The sequence below is a fragment of the Otolemur garnettii genome, unplaced genomic scaffold (assembly GCF_000181295.1).
Source record: "Otolemur garnettii isolate 467f Iridium unplaced genomic scaffold, OtoGar3 scaffold00086, whole genome shotgun sequence".
NCBI classification, from domain to species: Eukaryota; Metazoa; Chordata; class Mammalia; order Primates; family Galagidae; genus Otolemur; species Otolemur garnettii.
In genome coordinates, this window is record NW_003852481.1 from 943,017 (window position 1) to 963,060 (window position 20,044).

At 39.3% G+C, this 20,044-nt stretch overlaps 1 protein-coding gene across 1 annotated transcript in view; it reads left to right on the forward strand.

Annotated features, from left to right (window-relative positions):
* The window catches only part of DDX10 (DEAD-box helicase 10), a 278,013-nt gene that overhangs the window by 167,837 nt on the left and 90,132 nt on the right, over positions 1–20,044 (forward strand). Inside the window, exons 15-16 of the mRNA XM_003794715.2 lie at positions 2,622–2,786; positions 14,852–14,908. Coding sequence (XP_003794763.1) covers positions 2,622–2,786; positions 14,852–14,908 — 222 coding nt within the window. The remainder of the gene's footprint in view (positions 1–2,621; positions 2,787–14,851; positions 14,909–20,044) is intronic.

Genomic DNA, 20,044 nt, shown 5'->3' on the forward strand with positions numbered 1-20,044 from the left:
AACAGGGCTCACAGCCCCATAACACTAGCATGGCTCAGGGCGCTGTACCCGAACAGGGCTCACAGCCCCATAACACTAGCATGGCTCAGGGTGCTGTACCCGAACAGGGCTCACAGCCCCATAACACTAGCATGGCTCACGGCACTGTACCCTAACAGGGCTCACAGCCCCGTACACTAGCATGGCTCACGGCACTGTACCCTAACAGGGCTCACAGCCTTGTACACTAGCATGGCTCACGGCACTGTACTCTAACAGGGCTCACAGCCTTGTACACTAGCATGGCTCAGGGCACTGTACCCGAACAGGGCTCACAGCCCCATAACACTAGCATGGCTCATGGCACTGTACCCTAACAGGGCTCACAGACCCGTACACTAGCATGGCTCATGGCACTGTACCCTAAAAGGGCTCACAGCCCCATACACTAGCATGGCTTACGGCACTGTACCCTAACAGGGCTCACAGCCCCATAACACTAGCATGGCTCATGGCACTGTACCCTAACAGGGCTCACAGCCCCATAACACTAGCATGGCTCAGGGCACTGTACCCTAACAGGGCTCACAGCCCCATAACACTAGCATGGCTCAGGGCACTGTACCCTAACAGGGCTCACAGCCCCGTACACTAGCATGGCTCATGGCACTGTACCCTAACAGGGCTCACAGCCCTGTACACTAGCATGGCTCATGGCACTATACCCTGCCATAATCTCATTCCCTCACCCTGCCTTATTTTTCTTCACAGCACTTTATCATCGTTTTTGACTTAATTTAAATCTCTGACTATTGTCAATTTCTTCTACTCCACTTCTCCATTAGAGGAAGGTATCTTGTGGACTTTGTTTACTATTTTATCTGCAAAACCTAGAACAGTACCCAACATCCCTCACACTTACCGAATGGGGCATCTATTTCAATAAAGTAACAGAGTGAGCTTTTCATAGTCATAATACATGACTATGATGTGTCACATTTCATTGTCACTAAGTGCTGATTAGGCAGTCTGTGTCCAGTGAAGTATGCTGCTTTTTAATTTTGAAATTGAAGATTTGGATATAAATGATGAAAATTAACAAAATAGTGGGTTAGTTTTTAATCTTTGAATCTTATCTATATTCAAAGGTGCTAGAATTTGAAGAGGAAGCCTGTATAAATGATAGTTAATGAATCTTCATAAAGTTTCTAAAAAGAGGTCAGGACCTGAGAAGCAGGCTCACCTGAAATAGTCGGATGACATCTCATGTTCACTGTAACATGCGCTGAGTGCTGCTCGTGTAACAAGGTTCCTTCATGAGCTGCTAAATTTAACTGCACAAACTATACCAGTTAGCTCCAGGCTGAGTGTGAATTCTTGACTCTGGAAGGTTTCAGTGTGTCCTTACTGCTGTAGGAGTTGTATGCGAGCCGTACTGAAACTTATCACCTAAAGCTCTGAACGAAATGCTGCTGTTCATTTAGCCACAGAGAGACAAACTCCTCCCTCCATGACAGCGGTAGGGACTCTGAGGAATGGATGGACTGATGCTTCCCACTGCTTCTGTGAGGCCAGTGACCACCAGCCTGGCTGTCCCTGTGGAAGAGTTTGTCACTCCCATTGGTTGCCAGAAGCCGAGGCTCAGTGGGAATCTCATCTTGAGGAGCCTGTGGTGGCTACAAGAGTGTGAGAGGAGGCATTAATGCCTGTGATGTGTCTGTAATTTTCATTTGCCTGCAGGTTAATTAGTGTCTTTCAAAACAGTGGAAGTTATTTAAATCCTCCTGACAACCAATTATTAAAATAAGAGAGTCATTTTTGTATGAATTGTCTGTAGAATTTTATAATGTTAGACCTGGAAATTATTAGGTCAGACTTATTTATTTTTTGGGCCGAGACACAGATGTCCAGAGATTAAGTAATTTTATTTAGCATTATACAGTAGGCTGGTGAAAAAGCCATGACCCCTGACTCCCAGGTCAGTGCCCTGTCTTCTGGGTCACCTTGTTCCTTACCGTGTGTAAGATCTACATGTGTAAGATGGTGTCGCTTTGAGCAGGCCTGTGGAACTGTGTAATACTGTGTAAAACTGTAATACTGGCTGCTGTGTGATGCAGTGATCAATTTTGAGTTCCTGTTTAGTATGTGCTGGGTATTGTGTTGAGCCCTGAGAATAAATGAACAAAACATACAACGTCCCTCAGGGAGATGAATCCTAGTAAGAGAAATAGGAAAATGGAGCAGCAGAGTGCCAGGAAGTATGAGGGTGCCATGGTGGCCCCAAGCAGGTCCACATTAGTCAGCTTGGGTCCTGCTCTGTGCAGATAAGTTTCAGCTGAGTCCTATGGAGAATAGGACGCTAAGACTGTGGTTTGAGACGATGGTGAAGCATTTCTTTTCAAAATCTACCTTCTCCGAATTGTTCTGTGAAGTTTTCCTTTAATCCTGTTCTTACTGGGTATGGCAGCATTGCTTTACCCCGATGTGGACAGTCTCTGTTGTTGCTTGCTCCCTTTAATTATGAAGTTTCTTAGAAAGTTTAAGCGATAACAGACGATGAGGCAGAAAGTTGATGTATGCATGTTTTCAGAACCATCAAACTAAGGGAAGTCGTGTTCTCTGTGTCCTTTTTCTTTCTGTAGCTGGTTCAGCAGTGGCCTCAAATGCAGAGATCTGTCACAAAGAATACCGAGGAAGAAGAAGATGCTGGTGGTGGTATCAACTTAGATCAAGCAAAAGAAAGACTTCAGGAAGAGGACAAATTTGACAAAGAAGAATACAGGAAGAAAATCAAGGCCAAACATCGGGTAAGTTTTCATCTTGAATGAAATGTAATGTGCCTGAACATATCTGAATGATCCCTAGCTATTCCTGGAGACTTCATTCATTGTTTTCTCTGACGCTTTTCCCCCCTACAGCTGTTTTGTCTGTTTGTCTGTTGTATTTGGCCTTTCACCAGCTGGCTTTGTGTACTGACTAGTTTCTGAGAATGTTACCTGGATTTGCTTTGAATCTGAGGTGACCCAAGTAATATTAGCAGATTTTTTATAGTTACAAACTTTTTTGGATGTTTTAAAAAACATAATTGAAATTTTACTTGTAATTGTAAGCGATCCTGTGATCTGGTCCATTTCTGTACTTTTGACATTACCAGACTGCTAAAGGGTGTCCATAAAGATCATACAGATTGTGTGCAATTTAAAACTAGAAACCATTTTCTATTTTTGTTGCACATGAGCAAATGTTGGATTCCAGTTGTGCACTTCAGCACTGAGCAGGTTCTACAGTGGACACCAAGCAAGGTTGGTTCCACCATTTCCCTGTTGGAGAAGATTGGCATTATTTTCAGATTCAACTTGATAGTTAAATTTCTTTTCCTAGCAATTACTTGTTTATAAGTATAAGATTAAATGTATTATAGTTAAAAAATGAAACTTTGTTAGAGAAGTTACTTCTTTCCTTTTTTGTTTGGGATTCATTGAGGGTACAGAGAATTAGGTTACATTGATTGCATTTGTTAGAGAAAGTCCATCTTATAATTGTGTCCTGCTAAGAGGTGTGTCACACCCCATGACCCATCCCCTTTCCTCCTCCCCTCTCCCTTATCCCCCTAGAGGGGTACTTCTACACAAATAAGCGTGTGCCCTGGTGGCCTTAAACTTGGCGGTTTTCTATTATCCTTGATACAGTGGTCATATCTGATATCATAGTGTGACACTACTTCAGTCTCTAAAAGCAGACACTTCACTAGATAAAAGAATCAATTAATGAAATAAAGAACACCTGCATTTTTAAAGAACTTTCTTCAGCTTGCCTTTGAGATAGTAATTTGCACAATATCATACTTGAAAATCACTGCCATAGTATCAAGTTCTATATTAAGAACCTTTTAAGCCTTTGGGTATGGACATTAACTGCGTCCTGAGAAGTATTCTTTTTGTTTTTCACTCCTGTTTGACCTTTTCATGGACCAGTACACTCTTTTTCTTTTCTGCAGCAATTCTCATATCTTTAAGATTTGATAGAGCTTCACTGCAGCGTTTGATGAACAAGAAAAAGTAGATAGTGAAGATAGCTTCAGGGATGGAGATGAATGTTGCAGAAAACATTCCAGAGATGTGGAGAATAAATGAACCTAAAATATAGTGGTTGCCATTGTTGGATATTTATGTTAATGAGAGAACTAAATATTTCTTGCACTGCTGCTTTTAGTACAGTACTTAAATTGAAATTTGACATTAAAAATTTGTTAAATTCTTTTAAGAATGTCAGCAGCTTGTCATGTTTCAGCTTAAAATCTACTTTAGAGTATTTATCCAGGGGAAGATTGAGCATAAAAATGTTTTTTCTCTTTTATTATTTCTAAGTTGTAGCCAGCAATGAAAGAAACAGGGAGTATTTTTGTAAAATGAAAATTTCTTTTCTTTTCCCTTCTCTTTTCCTTCATGTGGAAGCTATTACTGTATCCAGACTATAGAATATTGTTTCTGAAACTGTTAAAAAGCTAATTTCATACAGGCTAATTGTGTATGTTATTACAGTATATGTGTGTGAGGCTGTGCCCTAAACCCTGAAGTATTTAAAATACACGGGACCTGCTGGGCATGATGCCTGATGCCTGTAATCCCACCTAGTTGGGAAACTAAGGTAGGAGGATCACTAGAGGTCAGGAGTTCAAGGCTGTAGTGGACTAGGATCACATCTGTGCATAACCATTGCACTCCATCCTGGCAACATAGCGAAACTCTGTCTCTTTAAAAAACAAACAACGAACGTCCATTGGTCTCTCCTCCTTAGGAAGATGCCTTGCATATGCTATCACTGCAGATAAACTGTTTGTACCTCTGTTTTTTTCTTATTAATATTTTTGAATGAACAATATACTCACATGGTTCTAAAATCAAGCTAATAAAAATACACATTGAGAATTCCTGCTTCTGCCGGGGTCTGTCTTACTCATTCCTCCACCCACAGCCAATTGCTTTTATATTTGAGTGCACCCTTTCACTTGCTTCATGCAGACGGGAGAAAGTAGGAATCATACTATTCTCTCCTTTTCTTACATGAAAAGGAGATTATTCTATACTTGTGTGTTTCCACTTATTTTTGGTGTTTTAAATCTATAGTACCAATCAGTGGTCTGTTAGGAACTGGACAGCACAGTGGGAGGTGAGTGTCCAGTGAAGCTTCATCTGTATTCACAGCCTCCCCCATCGCTGGCATCACCACCTGAGCTCTGCCTCCTGTCCTCCCCTACCCCACCCGACCCCAACCTGTGCAAAAATTGTCTTCTGTGAAACCAGTACCTAGTGCCAAAAAGATTGGGGACTGTTGTTTAAATCATTTCCTTTCTTACCATTGTTAAAATAGAGCATATGATTTTTATTTATTTTTATTTTTTGAGACTGTCTCACTTTTGCCCTCAGAAGAGAATCCTGGCATCACAGCTCACAGCAACCTCAAACTCCTGGGCTCAAGCAATTCTCTTGCCTCAGCCTCCTGAGTAGCTAGGACTCCAGGCACCTGCCACAATACCCAGCTATTTAAAAACGGGGTCTTGTTCTGGCTCAGGCTGCTCTCCAACCTGTGATCTCAGGCAATCCACCCACCTGGACCTCCCAGAATGCTAGTATTACAAGCATGAGCCACCATGCCAGGCTAGGCATATGATTCTTTTTTTTCTTTTCTTTTTTTGAGACAGAGTCTCACTATGCCTCCCTTGGTAGGATGCGGTGGCGTCACAGCTCACAGCAACTTTAAACTCTTGGGCTCAAGTGATTCTTTTGCCTCAGCCTCCTAAGTAGTTGGGACTACAGGCGCCTGCCACAATGCCTGGCTATTTTCTCTTGTTGCTGTTGCTGTTGTCGTTGTTGTTTAGCAGGCGGGGCTGAATTCATACTCGTCAGTCTCAGTGTATGTGGCTGGTGTCCTAACCACAGCACGGGTGCTGAGCCTAAGCATTTGATTTTAAAACTGTTCCCATGACTATGTTACAGCAGTGTTAAACAGATAAGTTTTGGACTAACAAATTGAAGTTAGTACCTCTGTGACTAAGAGTTAAAGTCTTTTAAAAATTACTAACAACTTCCTTTTTATGTAAAATAGGCGAATTCTGCACAAGGCAGCCTGTGGCCTACCTTCCAGATAGTTGAAGATGTTACATAGTCTGAAGAAAAGCACAAGGAAATAACTGGAATAGTTCTCTCTATTCAAATTCAGTGCAGATGCTACCTGATACTTAACCTGAGTGGGTTCATAGTAGTTTCATCAGGAAAATTGTTATTTACACACACATACATTTGTGTGTCTTAGAGAACATGCTACATTTGTGAGCACTTTGGAATTAGTTTATTATAATAGCATAAGACACAGCACAGGTGTTGAGATCAGTTACGCACCAAGTGTCCTGGAGTAGATTTCTGCCCAGAAGATAGGAGACATTTTCTATAATGGCAAGTTGCTGAAGCCCTTGTGTGTGGGAAGACTACTGGGCTAAGTGTGGCATCAGTCTAGTTGGGGCTACCAGCCAGCAGTTTGGAGTGTACTCTCTAATCTGACAACTGAGGAAGTAGGAATGGGGGTTAATCCCAGAGGATGACTGAGATCCATTGATTCTGTGGATTTAAATAAGACCTGAGTAAAATTATCCAGTACTGTCTGGAAAACAAAAGTTTAATTTGTAATTTTTTTCTCCCTGACAAAGCAGCTGCTTAGTCTGGTTGATGGAAAGACTTACTGCTTGTTCACTTATTTCCATTAGTTATTAAAATCTTACTTAAAAACAAAAACATTAATTCTGTGTAGGTTATTTTCCTTTATTTTTTTTATCTGAATATATTGGTTTTGAAGTCGTATTTTTCCTGATTGTGTATATTAATAATAATGACAATTGTTCTAGCATAAGATTTTGCCTTGGGCAAATATAATTATGTTTTCCCTTGAGGCTGTCACTCGTAATTTTATTACTTCTATGAAAGTAAATTGAGAAGAATATATTATGTACCCAAAGAATATTGAAAATACTAACTCTGGGGTCTTGGGGTAAGCTTTACTTCAGGAAGACAGAAAGAGGTGAAATTTTTGACACAAAATTCTGAATAAGGGATGCGCCTGAAAGAATTTTCCTTGTGGAAAGAAAAGTCCAATAAAACCGTCTGTATTTGATACTTATTTTTTAAATGTACATCAATTTTAGAAGGTTTCATAAGCTTTGGAATTTTATTTCCAGCATATTCAAAATACTGTATTTTTGGTTTGAAAGGATTTGATATTTAATACGTAAGTGAATTTAGTCTTAATGATTCTATTTGAAAGTAGGTGTTTGTTCCTGCTTTTGAAAGTTAACAGCCTTGAGCCGCAGCTTTGCTGTGACTCAGTCTTTGCAGTGTGGGACTCACGGGCTCATTTGGTCCCCCACTTGTTTTTCCTCCGTGCTGTTAACACCTGTCTTTGATGCATATTTTCATCAACCAGATTTTGAAAGCTGTATAATTTCTTCTATGATTCAAGTAAATAGCTATAGCTTTGTTTTAAAGATTCATAAAACTGAGGTAGAAATATTTTTAATGTATTTTTTTATTTTCAAGTTTCACGTTACTTTTAACTGACCAATAATAGTCATGTATTTATGGGGTATGATGTGGTGTGTCAATACATCACTGTGCTGTGATATGCAGGGAGATCATCAGAACTTACCTCTGTCTAACTGGAACTTTGTAACCTCTGACCAACATCCCCCCTCCCGTTCTCACCATGCTGCTTTCCTACACGTGGGAAAGTTCTACTTCTGTTCTACTCTGAGTTCTCAGAAAGTGTCTGCTGACTTAGGTTCCTCATATAGTATTTGTATGGTGCTTGGCTTATTTTACTTAGCATGATGTCTTCTTGGTTCATGTGTATTGTCATGAATGACAGAGTTTTCTGTCTTTTTAAGGCTGAATAATGCACCAAGCGTGTATATAATCCATTGTCCCATTGGTAGGCTCTTCAGTTTTCACATCTTGACTGTCGTAAATAATATTGCAATGCACGTGAGAGTTCAGACATATCTTTAATGTACCTATTTCTATTTCTTTGAATATAAGAGATATAAAGATTTTAGTTGGTTTACAGTGCAAAAACAAAACCCATATAGTTTCATGGCATCACTGGGAGTAGAACTCAGCTTCCCAACACTTACCCATAATTCCTATCTACTATTCTGGACTTCAGGGGCCCTTCTGTAACTGCTCTGGGTCACTCAGCAGCTTTCTTTGTTAGGAGTTTTCATTGCAGCCTTTAAATACCATTTTCTTCTGAGGCAATGCTAGTGTTCTCCGTCAGCCTGGCAGGTGCAGGTAGCTGTGCTAAGTACTATAAGTGTGCCTGCTACTTCTATTTTCTCTGCAGAACTATTTGAAATCATTCGTCAGAAATAAAAATATAGTAAAAAGTATAATTTTTACATACAAACCCATCCTTAGATTGGTAAATTGCAAAAGCACTGTTCTGCATGGAGGCAGTGTGATTTCTGAAAATTTAATCAGAACTGTTGAAAGATGGGCCTGGATCGCATCGTGGAAATGTTTTTACTTTAATGGAGTGAAAATCTGCTCTGTGGAGTGTGACATCATTCTTAGTCCTGAAGGTTGACTTGTATTTAAGGCGATAATATCTGCTATCACAGCTGAGAGTGGAGGGAAACAATTCATTATGTTCCTTCATTCCCTTAAAATTTGCTGTAAGTGCTTTTTTCATATCAGAATGTGTGTTTAGATAACAAACATGTTGAGATGTGTGTCAGGACTGCTTGCAAAGATGGCGTAGGATTGCTCTGGGTTCTGCTTATTATCAGCATAAATATTAGAAGTCAAGAATGAATTGCAGGGACATTTGAAGAAATCTGTTATGTTTTATTGTTGACACAGAATTAATTTGGGATGGAATCCAGGAGGCTTAATGATAAAATTGTATAATAGTCAAGAAAGAGGGAAGCTGTTGATTTGGGAGTAGTGGTAGTAAGAATATTAATTAAAAAGTAACAGTTACTTAACTGGACCCTTCACAAAGCTTATGTGTACCACCATGTTACAGGCTAACAATAAGTGAATTAGCATCATTTTACAGATGATAAAAGTAAGACTTTGTAGATTAAGGTGTCCAAGACTCCACAGCTTACAAATACCTCTGAGAGTCTTACTGAGGTCTTTGTCACTCTGTAGACTATTCAGCTGTGTTGCTACTTCTCTGAAACCCTGAGTCATTCTCTTACAATAGGGAACTCCAAAGCAGTGAATAGAGGCAGCGATGATGATAGGAGTGGAGGGATTTAAAGAAGGAGTGACAAATAATGGGAAATTTTCACATTTCCAAAACAAGGTCATTGGTATCAAATAATTTAACAATGAATAAGCATCATGGTTAATAGTATAGTTTAGGACCCTACTGTTACGTTTTCCTGAATGTCTGTTACATAGTGATATAGGTACAAATAGCAGTATCAGATGCCATTTTTCATTAGCAATTGCCATTTAAGAATCTAAGATAATGTCAGGGACTGGTCTGGCTCACACGGTCTTATGAAAATTTCCCAAGGCCAGAAATGTCATCCTGAGAGCAAGGGAACTAAGCAAGCATCTGTTGCCTAATTCTAAATGGATGTTGCAAGTCAAGCTTATTTACATGGGAGGGAAAAGATTCTTTTCTAGACAACCTTATTATCTTCCAGTTTTAGCCCTTCCTACAATGGTCACAACCAACTTTATCGTTAAAAAAGGGGCCAACTTGTACTACAGAGCCTGTGTTCTACAGTTTAGAAGATGTCTACCTGGGAAGGTTTCTCTTCTCATGATTGTGTATAGTACCATTCAGTTGAATGTCTTGGTGTTTGGGCTGTCTTTATATCCAGTATCAGAAATGAGGTACATACTCAGATTTGCATCGGTCTTCTCCATCAGTAGTGCGACAAGTCTTTGAGCTGTTTATCACCCCTTTTTTTTTTATCCTTTTGTGGAATCTTTTCCTTAAATACCATGTGATATTTGAGAGGTAGACTGGTTTCGTTTGATGGCGAGTAGTGGATGGTGGGGGTGAGGAGGGGAGTTCGGTGCCAGTAGAATCAAAAAGACTGATAGGATTAAATTTGGAAGGCTGGTCTGCATCTTTTTTTCCCATTACTGTGTATCCAGCGCCCACCACATGGCCTCGCTCACGATAGCTTAGTAAATATTCAAACTGGTGGATTAACTGGTGAAATGTTATTTCCCTGTCAGTTTTTTTACTTCTGTCCCCATATCCTTCTTGTTGTTACAGATCTACATCACGACTTTTTTATATTCAGACAAAGCTATAGAATAGGTGACAGATCAGACAACCTTACTGTGCTTAGTTCCTGGGAAAGATTTATCAGGGGTCCTCAAACTTTTTACACAGGGGGCCAGTTCACTGTCCCTCAGACCATTGGAGGGCCGGACTATAGGCCCTGGGACGAGTTGGCTGCTAAGCAGGACAGGCAGCGGCGGCAAAAACACCTGGTGGGGTGGGTAAGTGTCCTAGGCGGGATGCATGTGGCCTGCAGGCCGTAGTTTGAGAACGCCTGATTTCGAGTGACTGGGATCTTGTTTTTAGAGCGCAGGGCATATCTTTAGAACATAGAATTCTTGTCTGTAACTCACTGTTGTTGATCCAGTTTTCTTCCCTCAGTCTTTGGTTTACTAGAGGAAGATACATGGCTGTCTTCTTTCCTGTGTGATAGTTGGGGACTGAGTTCCTTACCAGGCTGACACAGTTGTTGCCTGAGACTCCTTCAAGTGGGTCATACTTCCATAACCACCTGAAAAATGAGTAAAATTTCTAAATCTACAAATTTTCAAGTATCACTGTAGAGTGAAAAAAGTTAAATCCTGACTGTCATGAAGTTCTTGCTTCGTGGTGTTTCTTTTCTGGAAGTGATAGTGTAGGAGAAACCAGAAGTATAATATCTAGAAAGGGAGTATTTTGTACCTTGAAATGTGATTTTCGGTTTCTCTGTCCCTTGTGAAACTGATTTTCGTTATTGAATTTCATGTTCTCATTCTACTTAATCATTTAAGCGTGGCAGAACCAAAGATAAAATTTTGCCGTTCTTGTGGCATAAAATAGCTGTTGGTATTTTTCTCCTCAAAAAATGAAATAGGAAAAATAAAGAATTTAAAGCATTCGAACCATACGTAATTGGGAGAGGGATAGACCTTAGTTATTGAATCTAATATGTGGTAAAATTCAATTATACTTTCTCCCTTAAGTCATTGTTTTCTAACCTTTAATCTTTATATGTTGTCAAAAACTTTATTTAAACATTTTTTTCTGCTACAACAAAGACCATGCTGTCTTCCCTATATCCATTTATAAATTTTGAATTACCGTAATTCTGCTTCGTGTTTTTCTGTGCTTCTCTTGAAAGGCTGAGGTTACAGTCTTGGCTCTTTTCAGACAGAGCACTCACATAGCTTTTTCAGATAAGAAAGAAAAGTTTTCTGATGTTTCACTTCAAATTACTTCCCCTTTGTTTCACCCAGGGTTGAAAGCTTGTTGTTTTTAATGAGATTCTTCATCTGTTTGAGACTTGTGGTAAAAAATATAGAAGAGAAAATTATCTTATTTACACATGTGTGTGGATTCTGATAGCCAGTCAAAACTGAAATTTAAAATATCCATTAGCGACTATAATACATTAATACTGGAATTCAGTAGAGATAGGAAATTGTCAGTATATTTTTTTCTGGTATGGTGTAAATGAGTAAAAAAGCTTAGGATGGAGATTGTTACATTTGTTTGTATAGAAAAGTTGTTTTTGTTGTAAACCTATTGAGTTTATTCTCTGCTACTTTGAAGTGCCATTTTCAAATACTCTGATGTGTTGGGAGAAGGCTAGTTACCGAATAATTACAACAAAAATTTGTGTGACTGGTAAATGTGGCCAATGATGTTTCTTCTGTGTAGGAGACTAACAAAAATTAAGCAGTGTTCCAAAATATTTTCAGGATGGAAAGACCCATATGGTAGCAGACTAGGGCTACCGATGAAAGAAGTGGCAGTGTTTGCCCAAAACATGTTAATAAGTTGAGAACACTGCCTATGACCCTACAAAGCCAGGTATCTAGTGCTCTAAGGGAGGAGTACGGTATGTAGGGGTGTGACAGGGTGGGGGAGTAAAGTCTTAAACTGGGTCTGTGGACTCAGGTTAGTCCCAAGTCTCTCACTTACTACCTGGGTGACATCAGGCAAGTTACTTAGTTACTTTGATCTTCCCTTGTTTATCCATATAATGGGAATAATAATACCTTACAAGTAGTTCCATAGGTTTAAACAGATAAAACAAATTGGTATGTGAAATACCTGCAATATTGAAATACCTATTGTTAACATTTAATTCTGAATTATTACCGTAGGTAAGAAATAATAATAGTAATAATATACTAATGCACAAATAAAATTTTATGAGAGTACAATTTGATTCTCCCTAGTTATTTGATTTTTATATGGCTGTGGTCTTAACATTAGTTTAAGCAGCAAGACACTTGAAAGAGATTGTGATCTCTCATAGACGAACACGAAACACTGTCATGTTTAATATTAGTATCTAAGGCAGGAAAACTTTTTGTGGGAAAAGAGAAGGGAGGTAAAAAATAAATACATGTATCCTCAAGGCAAAGCCAGCTCTCACACTGAGCATAATTAGGTTCAGTTATTAAAATTTTTCTTTAATATTTTGCTACTATCATGTATTTAGTTGTCTCCAAATGCACAAAGACAATCAGTAATTGGTGCCAACTCTTAAGAATTAGGCACAAATTATTTAGAAACCGTTACCCATTAATTTATTTTTCCCAGAATGTAAGGAAACACTGACATTATTTTAGGGGCAGAACAACTTTCATAATCTCATTAGAAAACCAATTCAGAGATAGTGATGATATAACTGTTGCATTAATTGCTGCTTCTAAAGTAATGCTAGTTGCTGTTTCCTTCTGTTTTTTAAGTTACATCTGTTAATGTTTAATCCCCAAACCCTAACATTTTTATTCTTGGAATGTATTGGAAAAATCACTAGACTTGGCACATGAACCCAGGTTTGAGATCAATCAGCCTCTTAATAACTAAGCTCTTTGGCAACGAGTTTCTCCTCCTTCATCTTTCCTTTTCCTTTGTCTTGAACTTGGTTTCTAGCATTTCGAAGTCATCTTTGAATGTTTCTCTTTCAAACAATCTTTAGAATATTTCTCTTGTGTACTTGTATATGAAGTTTCACCTGCCCCCTAAGATGTGTATTTTATTTGAAAGTCAGATTACTAACCATTTTCTCCAAAGCTGGGGAAGAAAAAGAATACTGAGCACAGAAACAGAATGATTTAACATGTATTACTTAGAGCTTGGCACATACACAGTAGCTGTTTGAATTTGAACTTTTTTTTTGTTTGTTGGACAGAGTCTTGTTCTGTTGCTTGGACCAGAATGCAGTGGTGTCCTCACAGCTCACTGCAGCCCCTGACTCCTGGGCTTAAGTGATCCTCCTGCCTCAGCCTTTTGAGCCGCTGGGACTACAAGTGCCTACCACACCCTGCTAATTTCTGTTTTTTTGTGGAAACAGGGTCTCACTTCTTGCTCCCTTCTCCTGCCTTGGCTTCTCAAAGTGCCAGGATCACAGTTGTGAGCCAGCATGCCCAGTTGAATTTGAAATTTTTGAGTTTCATTTGGAATTTAGCTTTCCCGCTATGTGGTGGGAACTATCGAAACTGAATCGGTTTCTGATTCTGAAAGCTCTGTGAACTTTCTTCCTCTTTGAATTAATGAATATTTAATACCCTTTGAGATTTTTTATGTTTTGTGAATTAATGAGTATTTAATGCCCTTCGAGATTTTTTATGTTTTCACTTTGTCGCAAAGGAGTTTATTAACATAGACAAGGTATATAGTAGCATTCCTGTCCTCCATGATGTTTCAGCAACAGAGTAACTCACGTCTGTCTCCAGAGTATGGATTAGCATTGGTTTTTGAATTTGTAGAATGTTATATATCTATAAAGCATAATGGTAATGAAGGCGTGCTCAGGCTTAGAAAACTTGTTCATTCTCATGTTAATATGTGTTTAGTATAAAAATCAGGATGGCATTTTCATTTAATCATGAAAAAAATATTTGCAGTCTATTCACTTTTTACATTTGACCTCGTAGTTCACCAAAATCAAAATATATATATAAATTGTTAGCTATGTAGTTGAGATTGAGACTAGCCTTTTTATTGTTAACACTTTAATTCTGGAAAGGAAGACAGGCTTTTTAATTGAAAGCAGCATTCATTTGAATGTTACCTGGGCCATTTAAAAAAAATTTAATATTATACATATTTCCTTTTTCTTATTTAAAAGGTCTCAGTGTTGCATTTTTCTATAGATTTTGTGATCGATGGAAAACTAATGGGGAAATTATAAAAGTAATTTAATCAAGTAGTATTCTTTATGAGAATGACTTTCAGTGTTTTTTTGAGAAAATCTTGCCAGTTTTAAAAGAACCCCCACAGTGAGGATTTTCCAGAGGATTAGGGAAATAGTTATTATTGCATTTTTTTTTCTTCTAGTAGCCGACCCTGGTTGTGGAGCAGTCATAGATCAGACGTTATGCAAACCACTTACATATTTTACATAATTCTTACGTCAACATTATAAACTATGTGCTTTCATTATTTCCATTTTTAGAAGATAAAATATGTGCCAGTCCCAGAGTAGGTACTCAGTAAAATATTTATTGAAAAATGAATTTCACCTATCAGCTGGCTTTAAGAAATAAAACTGTAATGAATGTTGTACATCTAATAGATACAAGTTTATATGTTGCTGATTTTCTCCTCTTTCCTGTAGGAGAAAAGACTGAAGGAAAGGGAAGCCAGGAGAGAAGCCAGCAAGAGACAAGCAAAGGTAAGGGTTTGTGTGCGTGGATTTTTCCCTGGTTCTATTATGGTATAATTGACAAAGGAGTTTTATGTTTTGACAAAAGCAGTATTTGTAATTTGAAATCAAATTTAAGTCTTTTTTTTTTTTTTAAACAGAGTCTCAGTATGTCACCCTGGGTCGAGTGCTGTGGCATCACAACTCATAGCATCCTCAAACTCTTGGGCTTAAGTGATTGTCTTGCCTCAGCCTCCCAAGTAGCGGGAACTACAGGCACCCACTACGCCACCTGGCTATGTTGTTTAGCAGGCCCTGGCTGGATTTGGGTCCGCCAGCCCCAGTGTATGTGGCTGGTGCCCTGCCTGCTGAGCTACAGGCGCCGAGCCAAAATTTAAGTCCTTTTCACTATGCATTTTATATTTATTTGTATAATAGGACATTCTAATTGAATTTGTTCCCATGTGGCCTGTATTTACTTTGTAATATTCCTTTGCTTCCTCTATGATGCAGGATGAAGAAGCCTAATGGGCTTTCCCCCACTGGCCCCTGCAACCTTTTCCCATCCTATTTTGTGTCTATTAAATACACAAGGCAGTAGCTTCTGTGGGCCAGGACTGATAGGACTCTCATCCCTGTCATCTTTAGACAGGCAGTCTGTGCGAACCCAACCTGACAATAAGTAACTCTGAAAGCATCGGCTCAGCTCCTGGAATCTAGGCGAACAGCTTTCTGTACCTCTCGCTTGCTGTATTCTGTTAACAATAATCTCCAGCAAGTATGTATGTGGTTTTCCTCAAATCTATATGTACAGTTATAAGCACCATGTGCAGCTGTGATTTTTATCTGGCCTGTTGGCCTCTGAGCAGTGTTTTGTGTCTGCATCTGAGGATGTTGAGTAGAAATGATTTCCTGGAGCCAGGGCTGAGTAACGCTATGTCAGACTCCTGCTCTGTCTCACTGTGAGATGTCTGAGCAGCTGTGATTTCTTCCTGGACGTTAGCAAAGCTCCAGCTCCCTGAGGGAATCCAGAATGTTCTTTGCCATTATTTTTCCAGGCTGGCCATAGCACTGAGGGAGCAGCTCAGAGAGGATAACTCATGCTATAGTTCTGATGTCGGAAGCAGTTATTCTACAGTGTAAGATGAAAAGACTGCTTACATTTAGTGTTAAATATCACTCTGTCTTCCAATGTGCCCGAAAACAAGATCTCCAGTGTGTGCAGCTGACTGCTAAACCAGGTGGTGACTTCTGCATAGGTTTGAAAGTGCACACCTGAATCTCTATGGCAGGGAAATGAGATCTTAGAGGCTGTGGTGGGGAAAAAATTTAAATTTGAGCAGAAAGATTTTAAATCTAATGAAGGCATTTGATATTTATGAATATCGGATGTTCAGCATAAAGTGAAACGTATTTTAATTTCAGTAGCAAACTCTCATTCTGCATATGTAAATGTAGAATGAATAATGCAGTCTAGAGTTGGAGAAAGCCCTGCTCCTTGCATTTCCGTTGTGTGTATGCATGTGTATTTGTAACTACATGTGATTTATTTTCATACTCGTTGATGCTGTAGGCTTGAATTTTTTTTAATAGTGGTTTAAGCTATAAGTAATTTCTCTTGCCCTTGAGCCTGCCTCCTGGATCCTCCTCCTTTTATTCCTCTATAAGTTAGTGCACATATCTGGTTTTAAGAGTGTGTCAACTAAGAAAACAGAATCGTAAAGGCCATCAGACTTGGACTTGTCCATTGGGACTCATCTTTTTAAGCCAAACTTCTCCCTACATTTCTTGCTCCCCCTTCTGTGTTTGTCTTGTGTTTCCTGACATCGAATAAAGGAAAGAGACTTTCTTTTCAAGAAAAGGTCTCACTTCTGTACAACCATTGGTAATGAAAAGAAGAGGCTCTGCAGCTGACACAGCTTTGCTCTCCAGCCTGGAGCTTTAAATAGAGAGGCTGCGGTTTGTTACTGCTCTGAACATGTGCACTGCCTCCATTTCACAGCCCTTATCTGGGTATTCAGAGGTGGCAGCCCTTTTGTAGGAGTGTTATTACCAGAAGGTAAGTGGCCAGTTGTAACCAGGCCTCAACCGTTCCTTAAGACACTGAGGGCAGACAGCAGGGATGGGTTCAGGCTGACTGACAGAGCCCAGGGAATTAGCTGAAACCAAACTTTTGCACCCAACTTCTTTGCAAATGAAAGTGGCAGAGGATGAAGGCTTCCATAGCTTTTCCGGTGCCTTTTGGGAAAAGACCAAAAAGATACTGGGAATGACTTTGTATGGAGGTGATGGTCCAAAGTTCTGTGATATGTAAGAGGAAATACACAGTATGAATCGTTAGGTTTCTGTAAGTGTGTGTGTGTGTGCTTTAAATGATAGATGTGACTTAGTTTTTGAGTAAATGTTGCCTTCTCTTTGATCCTTTTATTTAAACATAATCCTGTGTGACCTGAGGGTATTGCCTCTGAGGCACTGTGGTTCAATTCCTAACATCTCCTTGATCCCCGAGCCTGCAAGATACCCAAAAGGTGCCTTACTAGAAAGTGGCATGTGCAGACTTAATTTACCAGGAAATGCAGTCTCACCCTTGGTGGCTATTTTAAGGAATCAGTACATAGAAACAAAGTGTGTGTGTGTGTGTGTGTGGAGGGGGGGGAGGATTCACATAGCTCTCTCAGTACCTCCATGTTGTGTTTTTTGCAGCAAACATCATGTTGCTACAAAAGAAGAAATAGAGAGGACACAGTGGGTTTTTTTAGAAATTTGGGGAAAAGTATCTGAAAGTTAATTCCATTATCTTTATTTCCCAGGAAATAGAAGGCTTAATGATAATATGAGTTTTCAATTTTAGAAATGATGATGACTGGTTATCTCTCCTCTCTCTTATTGAATGAGTATTTCTAAGAAAAAATTGCTTTACAGTGTGAGTGGGTAAAATAGAGTTGAAATGGACCTGTCAGGAATCTGACACAACATTTTGTTAAAAGACAGATCTAAAATCTGCCTAGAATATGTGATGTACCGTGTTAGGAATGGAAGAGAACGTGAAGCTGAAATTCTTATGGAGACTCACTGGTAACTGGTATTTAGTGGTTTGGGACATACAGGTCTTTGAGTATCAAAACTTTGTTTAGCAGAGAAATGTTTGAACTGCACAATAGAATTGCTTTTTCTTTAGCTAACAGGATGTTGTATGTTCCTATAACTTAAAGATTTTAAACTGAGATATGGAAAAAACACTTGTAGCAGTGATCAATAGATCCCATTGCTTTTTGACTTCAGGAAGGTCACCTAATCCTAGAAACATAGTCTTACCTCATTATCCAGCTCAATTTCCTATTGCTTTGAGGGTCACAGGTGCTGGTGGTAATTCTGGTTGCTGGAAAGATTTTGCAGAAATGGTAAAGAAAAAGAACAATGGTGCTGAAAGTTGAGGAAATAGGTCCTCAGAAATATCTCCGTGCTTTGTTGCTTTTGAATAGAAAGGAGGATTTATTAAAAGTAGGAGGTTGATGAAATTGAACACAAACCATAAAGGAGTGAAGAGTAGAAAACAGCTCAGAGGCACAGGAACACTGAAGGTTCAGAGTTGCCCTGACTGTGTTACAGATGCTCATAATTCCTGGGGAAAGTTACATTAAAATAACTAAGATGATGTACATTTTGTGGTTGAAGTTTTATAGACGCTATAAATTTATTTGTTTTTATCGTTCTGGTTTTGCTTTTTTATTTTAATGACCCTGGGCTACTTTATTTACTTAATAAATATGGGTAATATTTTCTTGAATACCTAAAGTGACCTTAGCATTAACAGAAATAGAGTTGAAGTTGGTTCTCTCAAAATGGGAGGTTCGAAGAAGTAGACGTTACATAATTTTAGAACTTGAAGACCTTGGACGTTCTCTGGACTATGTAATCTGTTCATCTTTAATGACTTTCGCTGGCCCACCAGGAGTTTCATAAAACAAAACTAAATTTATTCATTTGATATCTTGGTCTTCTTTCTACCTATCTTTCTGCTTTTTTGGTGCTAAAGTACCTTTTCATTTATGAAATAATACTGATCATTTTTTAAAAGTATTACTTAACAAAGTAAAAATCCCATGTCAGTCATTTAAAATAAACTTTGAACTTTTTTTAATAGTGAAATTCAAGAGTGAGCATGGCATCCATTGGTGCACTCCAGTGGTTTCCAGTATTATTTTCACTGACCTAGGGCTTCTGCCAGTTTGCTCTGCCTACCCCTGGAAATGATGGATTCGCTGGGGAGCTCACGCTCCCATTTTGTCTTCAGCCAGAGCAGGTCTGTTTTTTCTTTTTCCCCTCTATGCACACTCAGCTTCCAGGGAAGCTTGCTTTGACAGGTGTTCCTGTGTAAATCTATACATACATAGTGAGTGTTTTCAAAGTGCTCAAATGAAGGCTAAAAGCAAGTAATGACCTGCCCAGTGCCACTCGCTTCTTCATTGGCGGAACTGGGACGCGCACCCAGGTTCCCTGAATCTTCCTCCCCTGTTACTATTTATTGGCCCGTGCTCTTGCTGTAGGTCATTCCACCCCCCCACCCCCCCACCCCCGCTTTTTTGGAGGGCCTGGGAGTGGCTTACACAAACAAATTTTGTGTGTGATACATGGGCCAATGACTAGTTGTAGAAAATTACTAATAGAAAATATATTGAGTTTCTAAGAAGGAACTCCGAGCTGAGATCTAGAAAGCATCTGTGTCTTAACGTTGCTGGGTGATCTGGGACGTGTCATTTACCTTTCTGTGCCTCTTCTCATCGGGGTAAAAGGTTATCCTTTCTATGAAGATTTTTCTGACTCTTTCTGATCTATGGACTCTTGCTTTTGTAATCCTCCTGTGGTCTCCTGCGCACAGCGTCAAGAGTTACAGCCCGTTCTCTTCTGCTGAACCCTAGGCCCTAGGTCCTGTTTTTCTCTGTATCTCCATCACTCATCACTGTGCTTTCTGGTTCATAGATGGCTGTCTTCTCACAAACAGTGCGCAAGGTCACCAGTAGTAGTATCTCAATTTTGTAGATGAGGAAAATGAAGCTCAGAAAGTTTCACTAACTCTACCCACACAGCTAGGAAATGGCAGAGACAGGAATCACATTGATACCGGATTTTTAACACTGGATCTCCAGGCTCTTGGTCTCAACGATT